This window comes from Thamnophis sirtalis, unplaced genomic scaffold, assembly GCF_051295495.1.
Source record: "Thamnophis sirtalis isolate CommonGarterSnake01/CBP01778 unplaced genomic scaffold, rThaSir2_p1.2 scaffold_4, whole genome shotgun sequence".
NCBI lineage: Eukaryota > Metazoa > Chordata > Lepidosauria > Squamata > Natricidae > Thamnophis > Thamnophis sirtalis.
In genome coordinates, this window is record NW_028261384.1 from 116,071,656 (window position 1) to 116,083,611 (window position 11,956).

The 11,956-nt window shown below is 39.5% G+C and overlaps 1 protein-coding gene across 4 annotated transcripts; it reads right to left on the minus strand.

The window, feature by feature from the left end:
• Positions 1 to 654: 654 nt before the first annotated feature.
• Positions 655 to 6,958, minus strand: LOC106538715 (GTPase HRas). Of its 4 annotated transcripts, XM_087713833.1 has the most exons (6): positions 6,816 to 6,941; positions 6,244 to 6,380; positions 4,690 to 4,823; positions 3,626 to 3,804; positions 2,327 to 2,486; positions 655 to 1,948 (listed from the first exon to the last, which is right to left on the minus strand). In XM_087713833.1, the coding sequence occupies exons 2-6, from the start codon at positions 6,254 to 6,256 to the stop codon at positions 1,838 to 1,840; spliced, it is 597 nt and encodes a 198-aa protein (XP_087569959.1). In that variant the 5' UTR covers positions 6,257 to 6,380; positions 6,816 to 6,941; the 3' UTR covers positions 655 to 1,837. The 4 variants fall into 4 exon arrangements, with proteins under 4 accessions (XP_087569959.1, XP_013908771.1, XP_013908768.1 ...); XM_014053296.2 differs by lacking the exon at positions 6,244 to 6,380 and having other exon boundaries at positions 6,816 to 6,958; XM_014053293.2 differs by lacking the exon at positions 6,816 to 6,941 and having other exon boundaries at positions 6,244 to 6,758.
• Positions 6,959 to 11,956: the final 4,998 nt, after the last annotated feature.

Genomic DNA, 11,956 nt, shown 5'->3' on the forward strand with positions numbered 1-11,956 from the left:
TTTTTTAAGAACATATGCTTGAAAAGGTAACCAGTAAATTACCCCTCCAATTCATTTTTCTTCAGGAAAATCCTTAGTTATCTTAAATCGAAATGAAAAAAATTACTGGGCCCAAATCTAAGACTAAGTAGCACATACAAAAATGTAATACCTAAATGAATCAAAGTGAGTGGATGGGACCATACAGCATGAGTGCACAGTGTGTTATGTTACATAAAGCTACTGAGTCTTGAAAATGACTATTGGAGCAGAGCAAAAAATTTCAAGAGATAGTCATACTTCTGCCACTTGTAAACATCTGAATCATCTTTTACAAAAAGTAAGAATGCTTAAGAACTTCATGGGTTTGTTTTTTTTTAAGATCAGACTTATTGATGCAGAATTCATAGGTTTAAAATATTTTTAAAAGATGAAAATTGAAAATAAAGTGAAATTTGATGTAAGATTCTCCAGACTAAATAGTAGCATGCGTCAAGGATTTTTTGAACTGACAACTATCAGTTCCTTAAAAGCCTCCAGGTTCTCACCTCCATTCTTTAAAAAAAAATGTTTTAGGAATTACTATAACCAAGGTAATTAACAATAGCAAACTCGAGAAGGATTATACTCTTCTTAATTTGATATTCTCTTAAGAAAAAAATATTGGATCTCATATCAGGTAGCTTATTCACAGGTTTATTCCAAGTGGTGGCATGTATTTATTGTACAGTTCCTTAGGAACATAGGTAACAAATGTTTTTGAATTGGAGGAGGAAAAAGAAAAAGTTAAATATACACAAGGACAATAACTGATATCTTTAAACACTAACAAAATGATAATTCATATTTCTTCTGTTTTCTCACTGCCAATCTTTAAGTATTTATACTCCCAGGGATTAGAGAAAATGTTCAGATGATTAAAAGGGAAAAAGTGGATAAGAATCTTTTGATCATATTCCTCTTTTCTTTTTTCTAAGATGTGTAAACATTACCATATTCCCCAAAACATGAATATCTATTAAGGGGAACAACAGTGATAAGATTATATTTAGAATGTTTCACAGTGCCATCATTCAACCATCTTCAGAGTCAATCTTCAAATAACAATCATGTCATTACATTCGGAAAATTTCTTATCCAAATAGTCCTATTTCTCTTTCACATTGTTGATGTATCATCATTTCTGATTTAGTTTAGAGAGCACAGGAAATATTTCAAGGAAATTACACAAAACAAGTCAAATGAAAATTAAGAAGAGACAAAAAGGTAAATATTGAATTTAACCATCCAGAAAAGCTGAGCACCATCTATTTTAATACGGAGGCCTGAAACAGCTACAATGGGTTTGGCTTTCCGCATTTTCGTAGTTGATATTTCTTGTCATCTTCAAGCTGTCTTACCTGTTACCCAGGTAACAAAAAAGATGACATCACATCTATTTGACTTTTTCTTCAATATTGCAAAGAACCAAAGTAAATAAAATTCCACAAACAATGAGAAAGCTCACTAGGTAATACTCTGAATGAAACACTGCCTTCTTGCTGCTCCTTCAATTTAGTTTCTGGAATCAACGTTACACCAGATGCTTTTATGGAGCAATCCTTATTATCCTAAGGATTTATTTTTTTTACTGCAGAGAAGCAACAAGACTATCAAATGTGGTTATTAATATTGGTTGTGATGTCCAAGTTTTAAAAATAGCAAAAAAAAAAGACATTTAAAGAACACCACCACCTTTGCCTTCCAGCTGAAAAGGATGAGGGGACAAGGCCATCAGAATTTATCTTGCAGGCTGGGAAAATACCCAAACTCAAAGGTTTTTTTCCACGCTAACCAACAATGCAACAATGTCTCTCTTTTAGAGGATAATACACTTTCTTTTAGAAGATTTCTTCTTGCGTCCATTGCTGATCTTTTCTTTGTGCTTTCGAATTTCCCGCACCAGAGTATAGAAGGCATCTTCCACTCCCTTTAGATGAATACAAATACAAAAAGTGGAGAAAGAAATAACACAAGGCTTAATTAATTCTTTTAAAATATATTCGATATTTATATTAGACAACAAAAAGGATCAATTACCTGGGTACCCAAAGTACCAAATACCTGGGTTCTAGCTAACTTTTCTTAGGCTGTTACCAATAGGCAGAAATATTTGGATGAGGAGAAAAAAAAATCATTGTTTTTAAGTATTCTTTCTCCTCACACTGGCTTATAGTGTGAATCCCACTGCTTCAGTTATTATAAAGCAAAGCATCTGACATTTGGCCCACATGATGATTAACATATAAATAATGAAGTGAAATCTGATTGAAATATATCAGTTTGTCCTACTTGCACAATACCACACCTGTCTGGTTTTGGCTGAAGTCTCTACAAAGGGGATTCCATAGCTTCTTGCAAGCTCCTGAGCTTGTTTAGTATCCACTGTCCGAGAAGGCAGGTCACACTTATTGCCCACGAGGACCATGGGAACATCATCAGAGTCCTTCACACGATTGATCTGTTCCCTGGAGTTCCCATAAGAGGAAAATGTGAACAAGGTGCTTCTGACCATATCTACAGTCCCTAAATTCAATCCTGAGTTTTCTAGATGTTAATGAAATATATTCCAGTACTTCACTTTGCCCTGTGTGTTCTCTTTATGTTTAAAGCAGATGGACTGAAATCCAGAATATGTGCAATATGCATTAGAAATACAATTCCCTTTCCCTCAGTTTTTGTGCTTCAGTATTCAAAACCATGATTCTGAATGGAGGAACGATGGCATGGAGAGGTGCTGAATCCTTTCCTGTTTAACCCCTTTGCTGCTTTAAATTCCATCCCACCAAAAAATAAAAATCCATCCCAATTTAGATAAGTTATTTTGAGCAAAAAATACCTATGTCAGATCACAGAACAGTTCTTACCAATAAGGTAAGATATATATGCAATTATAAGTGCAAGCTGTAAAGAAGAGACTGAGACTTTCAAAATTGGAATAAAAAATATGAAGTAACCGTATTTTCCTTACATATAAAATATTTGGCCAATGAACTAAACTCTTCTAATTTCCTATTTCTACTTTTATTCTACTCACATTCTCTCTCTCTCTCTCTCTCTCTCTCTCTCTCTCTCCCCCTCCTTCCCTCCCCCCCCCCCTCTCTCGAGTTGGCTGGCTAGCTCTTTAGGGAGAAATCCCATTTTATTTTTTTGGAAAAGACACTACATGGATGTTTGCACCATTCACAAAATGAAATTTCACATTTTCATATGATTTTTATTAAAGGTTTTCACAGAAATGAAAAAAGCATGAAATGATGTAAGATTAAGGGAAAAATGTGAATAGTGCAAATAGAAAAAAAAAGCTACTTAAAGAAACAACTTGTAATCTTTACGGCAGTTTCAAGACATACTATCTCTGCCCTCTTTAAAATTACATCATAATACAATTTCTCCCTTATTCTTTTTTAATCGGCAACTCCTTAAGTCACCAATTAATTTCCCCCTCATTTTTAGTAAAACAAAATTCCAGTCTTTAATCAAAGTTCTATCATATTTTCAGTATTGGGTCTTGGGTACTTTTGTCATCATTACTACTGGAGTGAAGCTAACAAGGAAAAAGATAGATGTTGATTTATAGACCACAGAACTTTAGTCGTCCTCTTACCTATAATGGTGAACATCTTCAAAAGACTTTGTATTGTTGATAGCAAAGACACACAGGAAGCCTTCTCCTGTCCTCATGTACTGATCACGCATGGCACTGTACTCCTCTTGCCCAGCTGTGTCCAGGATATCTAAAAGACATGTCTCCCCATCGATAACCACCTGCTTCCGGTAGGAATCCTGAATTCAGAAGCACACCCACCCAGAGAGAAAAATGTAACACCGAAGAAACACGGGAGAATGAAAAAAACAAAAGGCAGGGATAAGAAGATAGATTGTCACAACTTTACTGAACATAAAGGTATCCAGCTACTGGAGGGGAGGGGGAGTAGTCCTGAAGAACAAAGCTTTAAGTTACAATAGTTTTTATGAATGATGAGCATCCTTTGCTAGTCAGAATTTACACCTAACCACTAGAGTGATGTGGTAGACGGAACGATGATGCAAATGGAAGAAGATACTTTTTCATACATATGGCACCAACAAGATATTTGACTTTTTCCTGATCTTTTAGTTTTTTGGGGAAGGGAGTTAAACTATTAAGCCTATTGAGTATGTTAATTCTAACTTCAGAGAATATGTCTTTCCCCAAACAGCTGAGGATGTAGTAGGGAGGAGAGTAATGGTTCCCCCCCCCCAAAAAAAAAAAGGAGGCAAGAGAAATTTTATTACTCAAATTTAGATACCACCCATTTCATTCTCAGAATGATTCTGGACAGTGTACAGTTACAAATTAAAAAAAAAACCTCTTTTTTCTCTCTCTCTCCCTCTCCCCCCTCCTCTCTCTCACACACAATATCAATAAAAGCAGCCAGATAAAGCACCCAGAAATTTTGAACTGTGCAATCTTGTATTTAAATATATACAGCTCATTAACAAAGGATGTAGCAGGTGTCAGACATTCTCAACCAGCAAATGTATATTTTTTTATTTTAAGAAACCTAAGGACGGCAGTGGAACAGATTGACAGAATCAAAGAGCAATGAACTCTTTGAACAAAACAAAACAAGAGAATGACATTGAGCAATTCAAAGGTCAATGCCAGTGCTGCAGTGATTATATTACCTCTATAGTGGGATCATATTCATCCACAAAATGATTCTGGATTAACTGTATGGTTAATGCACTCTTTCCAACGCCACCAGCACCCACCACTACCAGCTTGTATTCCGTCATTTCTGCTGGGCTCCAAGACCGAACTAAAGAAAACAAAAGAAAATTAAAATCAACAGAAGACACTGCAATGAATTCAATTCTTTTTCAATATTCATGTAATCTTAAAAGTCACACTTGTGCAACTATTTCTGAATATTTGCTGTTATTTCTTTCTGAGAAGCAATGACATGCAATAGGGAAAACAGAGTTTGGTGTAGTTCAAATTAGACAACAGCAGTACAAGATCAGAAGATGTGGAGATACCTGGTTCATAGAATCACTGAATCGGACACAACTGGATATCATCATCATCAAGAGGTTTCTTGTCATTTAACTTAGAAAAGCTCAAGACACAAGGATTTCTCCCAATCTTTTATGGGAACAGGAATCTCTTTCAAAACTGACTAGAAAGAAGGAAGCCTAACTTTCCACTAATAATTCTGTTATCTCCAAAATTATTATTCTAGGTGGATTTCTCTCTCTTTTTGGCTGGTATTCCCTGTCCCATTTCCTTTGTCTCTTGGTTTTTCCTGTGAGGGTGAGGCCATTTCTTTGGTGTCCCTTTTTTGACACAATTTCTGTAATCTATCTACTGGTATATTCCTTTATCATGCCTACAATAATTTTTGTCTCTACCTGCTATGGGCTGGTCCTGTACACTTACCAATGTGTATCTTGCTTATAGTATGTGTTTTTGGACACATTTTCACTTTCCTATTTGTGTCTGTGTTAAATAAACACTTCCAACAATTTTGGGAGTGGATATAGATGCATCATACATATATACTATATTTGCCCAAAGGTATTAAAAAGTAAAATGAGATGGGGCATAGCTCCATGGGTTCTTATTATTTCTTTATACAGTACCTTTAACGGTATGTTTACAGTATGTTTAAAAGATTGATTAGCATGGAAGTCCCTTTCAAGACTAAGAGAGAAAGGAAAAGGAAATAGGGGAGACAATTAAGTTCGGGCCCTCATCATCACCATCACTTTTGCCATTGTCAATCTACTGTAGGATGCCTGCCTCTTCCGTATATTTCCAACCAATATGGTCCTGGGCTTTCTTTTGCCAATTAGGCCTGCAGTACTTGCTGATATGGTCGATTCATCTTGTTTTAGGGTTTTTTGTGGATGCTTTTTATTAAGTGGGATCTATTTTATGACTGTCTTGATCCACTTGCCATCAATTCTTCTTGCTATGTGACCAACCCACTTCCCTGCTTTTAATGTTCAGGTATGGCACAGAAACTAAAGGAGTTACCAAAGACTTCTAAAGGTTTGCCTTTCATGGAAAGATGCAGGATGGGGCTGGGAAGGGGATGGAATGGAATGGAATGGAATAGAATAACAAGAGTTGAAAGGGAGCTTGGAGGCCTTCTAGTCCAACCCCCTGCTCAGGCAGTAAATCCTACCTATACCATTTCAGACAAATGATTGTCCAGTCTCTTCTTAAAAACTTACAGCGCTGAAGCATTCACAACTTCTGGACAGACAAAACTTAATGGAATCCAGAGCTCCTGATTTTCAGAGGTCTCTTTCCATCTCTTGTGCAGCTTCCTTGACAAGTTAGCAAGTCTAGACCTGCTGATTCAGCGCACCTGTAAAACGCAAGGCCTGCAGTCGCCGCTTCCCATAAGGAAGGCGAGGGGCTTATTAACAGTCAGCTTATTAGCAATGGCAAACTTCTTCCCTGCGGGGTGGGGTGGGGGGAGGCCAGCACCGCCAAGCAAAGCCAGCGAACGGCCCGTAAACTGGTACTTGCAAGAGCTCCGCCGCGCGCGCCGCAACCCCATAAGTATCTCAATGGCCAGGATTCCCACACAAGGGCCCCACCCTGGTGCAGTCCTGCAATGGCTGCACTCTTTTAAGGACTTGGGAAAACTCGCCCACCGGCTCCTCCAAGAAGGAATCCCCAGCCCTCCTTTCCCTCCGTCCCTTTGACCACCCCAGCGCTCCCTTCCTTTAGCGCCACTCTTGGTGCAATTAAATCAATGCGCCCCCCTCCAACCACCCCCACCGCCGTTCGCACTCACCCAGCCCGTAGAAAGGGGAAGGGAAACCGCACTCAGGCACCCCCCATGGGGACAGAGGGCTCTCGGCGTCGGGCGGCCTCCCTCATCCAAGGCCAGGGCCTAAGGCCGGCAGCGAAAGACTCCTCCCTCTATAGCCTGACAGCTCCCCTCCGCGCCCCGACACGCAGGGCCTCCCAGCCAATGGGAGGAAGGGTACCGCCCCAGAGCGACCAATCGGAGATGCCGATACCTTAGAGATGCGTTAAATGGGTCAGGCTAGAGGAGCTGCGGGACGGCAAGGGCGGGGACCTTGAGAAGAGAAAGCAAGAGCGTCAGCAGGAAATGGAGCGAACCCGGCGGAGGGGGAAGAATCTAAAAAAGAACAGCCTGTCCTTCTCCCCACCGCATCCCCACCCCCGCATACTAGAAAAGTTGACCTGCAAGTTAAAAGCGGCGAATGCGATATCGGTAGCTGATTGGAGCTTCTAGAGCAGTTTACCTGTAACAATACGGGGAAGTTACGGTCACTCCCAGTTTATATCTTCTAAAAATCTGGGCGGTGTCGAGACTGGATGGCCCAATAAAGCAGCAGTTCTACTCGAAGAAAAGCAAGTTCAAAGAAAATGTTGCCTCTTGCGGGAAATAAATCACCTTTGGGGTAGCAGTTCTATTTTTTGCCCTTAGCTGTAGTTGATTAACTACGGAATTTATTTTACTGGAGGGTATTCCAGTGTTTTGTTTATCTAAGGAGACTTTGCCCACGTGGAAATTAATTTTAAAACTCCTTTGAGGAGACCCTGCTTCTCCATCCATAAAGAGGGAGGCTATGTTATATTGGAAAGAGAGGTGGTGGCTCAGTGGCTAAGACACTGAGCTTGTCGATCAGAAAGGTCAGCAGTTTGGCAGTTCAAATCCCTAGTGTCGTGCAACGGAGTGAGCTCCCATTGCTTGTCCCAGCTTCTGCCAACCTAGCAGTTTGAAAGCATGTAAAAATGCAAGTAGAAAAATAGGGACCATCTTTGACGTCCCGTACACTTTTGGAGTTTAGTCATGCCGTCCATATGAGGAGACGTCTTCAGACAGTGCTGGCTCTTCAGTTTAGAAATGGAGATGAGTCCCCAAGAGTTTGTGTCCTGGGGGTGATGGGTTTTCTCATCTTGGATTTTTTTAATTGGTTTTTTTAAGCTGCTCTGAAACTGAAAGGATTCAGTGGGATTAACATTTAATAAAAATTATATCTCAGAACAGACTTTGGATGTATGGATGTGTTTAGGCAATACTGTAATTCCATCATTCTTTAATCAATGACTGGTATCTGAAAATTATCTTATTGAAGAAAGATATCCTAAAGAGTGAGCTGAAGGATAGGAGCATTGGGCAATATAATCCTATTTCCAGAGAACTGGGATCCAAACTTGTATCCTGAGACCCTTAGTATGCCCAACAAAATGTACTCAATACCTACAATTGTATTATTACACCCAATCTCAAAGTATTTTGGCCTTCCTGTGGAGTTGGTTGGGATTGACCTCAGTCTTGCAAGTTTCATTGTAATTGTACCTCCTTATTCTCAATGAATTAGGAAAAGTATCTGCCTTAACCATTTCTGAATGTTATCTTGCAGTTCAGGACTTTAAAAATGCTTCAGCCTCTTTTGCTTTGGTAAAGGTTCCTACATATTTACATCAAGACCGTCTTCCTTATTCTCAACCAAAGTATAACTCTGCAGAGCAGGGACTCCTTTTTGAGTTCATGAACTTATCTATTCTAGCTCAAAGATTTCTGATTTGCAGTCTCTTTGAAAACCATGGAACATTACAATATGTAATGAAGAGATGTGCAAATATGCTTTTTGCACCTTACAAGAAGCCTTTGAGGGCCTCTTTCAACCCTTGAGAGCTTATTAATATCCAACAAAGTGGTTCTGACCTATTTGGTACCCTTCCTTTAGCATCCTGAATTCTTAAGTTCAACCTGACTCTTTCCCGAAAGCTCTTCACAGGGCTTGGAGGGGAAGAAAAGATAGTCCTGTGATAGGTGACATAGGAGCTCTAATTGAGCTATTACAAAAGAGGACCCACTTGGCTTCAAAACAACCCAGGTTAAGATGAAAGTCTCTGCTAAAGCCAACAACTGAAGAGATGTAACAAAATGCTGTGAAAAGCAGTCTGAGAAGAAACCAAAGGTCAGAACAGTTGCTTCAACATAGTACCTTCCAGATGTATCAGGCCTAGGATTCTCAGTGTTCCAAGCAGGGTAGCCATTGTATGTGGTATCACAGTGTTTTATGGCACAAAACATTCCAGGAAGTCTATTTAGTCTACACAGACTCCATGGAAAATATTTCTTCTTGGGAAGAATCATGGAATAAGCAGATAGGGCCCTACTTGGGGCAACATCTGTTTATTTCCAAATGTAGGTTTTTTTTTTAAAGTACAGATAGTGCTTGTTTAGTGACTATAATTGGTTCTGGCAACTTGATTATTAAGTGAAGTGTGCATAAGTAAAAATTGCAGGACTGTGCCTACAGCTTTCCTTTGCTTAACAGTCAAAAGAGATACAGCCCCGAACAGCCAGCTAAAACCACTAGGAGGGGAAGGTTTCTGGAGTTGAACTAACGAAGAAGCTGGATAAAGGGACAAATAGAATAGAATAACAGAGTTGGAAGGAACCTTTGAGGTCTTCTAGTCCAACCTCCTGTTCAGGCAGTAAACCCTACACCACTTCAGACAAATGGTTATCCAACATCTTCTTAAAATTATAGCCCTTTCCCCCCCATTCCCCAACCTTTTGAAATGCTCTCCCTGGTGCAGGGATAAATAGCAAGAAAAGAATTGAGGTTGGCATGCACATTCATTGGAAAAGATTACAAGAGAGTAAGCAGGTGCATAACAAGGAACACACATCCAATGGAGCAAGCAGTTAAGGGGCAAACAAAAGAGTGAAACTGATTAATTTCAGTCAATTTCAGGCAGTAGCTGATCCTGAAGGATTCTACAGTAATCAACCATAATAGTATTTCTCAACCTTGGAAGCTCTTAAGATGTGTGGACTTCAACTCCCAGAATTCCACAGCCAGCATGATGGTTCCAAGAATCACTGAACTCCAGTAATTAAGGTCATAGAGCTGAGTTTAATTTGCCTTTAGAATTTTTGGTGGTGTTGCGAAGAAAATCACTTGGGAAGAGATAGTTTAGGCAATCTGCAAGGGGAAGGGAGAAAAAAAAAACATGATGCACAGAACAATGTATACTAGCTCACTGTAATATGCAAACACATAATAGAGATGCTGCAAAGAATGGTCCCAATTTACTTCTTCATTACCATCATACAATGATTGCCCAAAGCAGTTAAGAGCTGAGGTGGCGCAGTGGTTAGGGTGCAGTTCTGCAGGCCACTTTAGCTGACTGTGATCTGCAGTTCAGCGGTTCAAATCTCACCGGCTCAAGGTCGACTCAGCCTTCCATCCTTCCGAGGTGGGTGAAATGAGGACCCAGACTGCTAAAAAATTTCTAAACCGCTTAGAGAGGGCTGAAAGCCCTATGAAGCAATATATAAGTCTAATAAATAAAATAAATGAACACTGGCTACAAAGACTTCATATGTTAGTATGTATTTGGAAATTCTAGATTCATTTGTCTCATTAATTGTTTCTTCCTACTTGGTTGATGATTTACTTCATAGGTAGCTGAGATTCCGGCATGGTACAGGTAGTTCTTGACTAATTATCGGTTGCTTAGCAACTGTTTCAAGTTTGAGGGCCCCCCAAAGGCACTTAAAACCCCGATTCAAGGTTCTGATGGTTGTCCATTAACTTCTTTTCATTATAGTATAAACAAATTCATTGGAAAATTGCCGTATAAGAGCCAGTCGCAGCCTCACATTTATTTCAAAAATCTCTCTGAGTCCTAGTAGTATTAGATTAGGACAGTGTTTCTCAACCTTGGCAACTTGAAGATATCTGGACTTCAACTCCCAGAATTCTGGGAGTTGAAGTCCAGACATCTTCAAGTTGCCAAGGTTGAGAAACACTGGATTAGGAATAAGGAGATCCAAGTTTAGGTCCACTTTCATTCATAGAAGCTCACAGGTGATTTTGGGCCTTGATTTATAACCATTCATTTAGGGATCATTTGTAGTTACAATGGCACTGAAAAAAGTGACTTATCACTCTTTTCACACTTACGACCATTGCAGCCTACCTGTGGCTATGGGAGTTGAAGTCCGGATATCTTCAAGTTGCCAAGGTTGAGAAACACTGTCCTAATCTAATACTACTAGGACTCAGAGAGATTTTTGACATAAATGTGAGGCTGCGACTGGCCCTTATACGGCAATTTTCCAATGAATTTGCTTATGCTATAATGAAAAGAAGTTAATGGACAACCATCAGAACTTTGAATCGGGGTTTTAAGTGCCTTTGGGGGCCCCTCAAACTTGAAACAGTTGCTAAGCAACCGATAATTAGTCAAGGACTACCTGTACCATGCCGGAATCTCAGCTACCTATGGAGTAAATCATCAACCAAATAGGAAGAAACAATTAATGAGACAAACGAATCTAGAATTTCCAAATGCATACTAGCATATGAAGTCTTTGTAAGCAGTGTTCATTTAATAACTGCTTTGGGCAATCATTGTATGATGGTAATGAAGAAGTAACTTGGGACCAACTTTTGCAGCATCTCTATTACGTGTTTACATATTACAGTGAGTTAGTATACATTGTTCTCTGCATCATGTGGTTTTTTTTCCCCCCTTCCCCTTGCAGAGTGCCTAAACTATCTCTTCCCAAGTGATTTTCTTCGCAACACCACCAAAAATGCTAAAGGCAAATTAAACTCAGCTCTATGACCTTAATTACTGGAATTCAGTGAATCTTGGAACCATCATGCTGGCTGTGGAATTCTGGGAGTTGAAGTCCGGACATCTTCAAGTTGCCAAGGTTGAAAAACACTGGATTAGGAATAAGGAGATCCAGGTTTAGGTCCACTTTCATTCATAGAAGCTCACAGGTGATTTTGGGCCTTGACTTATAACCATTCATTTAGGGATCATTTGTAGTTACAATGGCACTGAAAAAAGTGACTTATCACTCTTTTCACACTTATGACCATTGCAGCCTACCTGTGGCTATGGGATCAAAATTTGGACACTTGGCAA

Excerpts from the sequence above, each read along its gene's own strand:
- LOC106538715 (XM_087713833.1), bottom strand. Across the intron at positions 2,487-3,625 it reads GAAGATGTTCACCATTATAG|GGAACAGATCAATCGTGTGA; the intron begins GTAAGAGGACGA and ends TGGGAACTCCAG. Across the intron at positions 1,949-2,326 it reads CTTCAGCCAAAACCAGACAG|GGAGTGGAAGATGCCTTCTA; the intron begins GTGTGGTATTGT and ends ATTCATCTAAAG.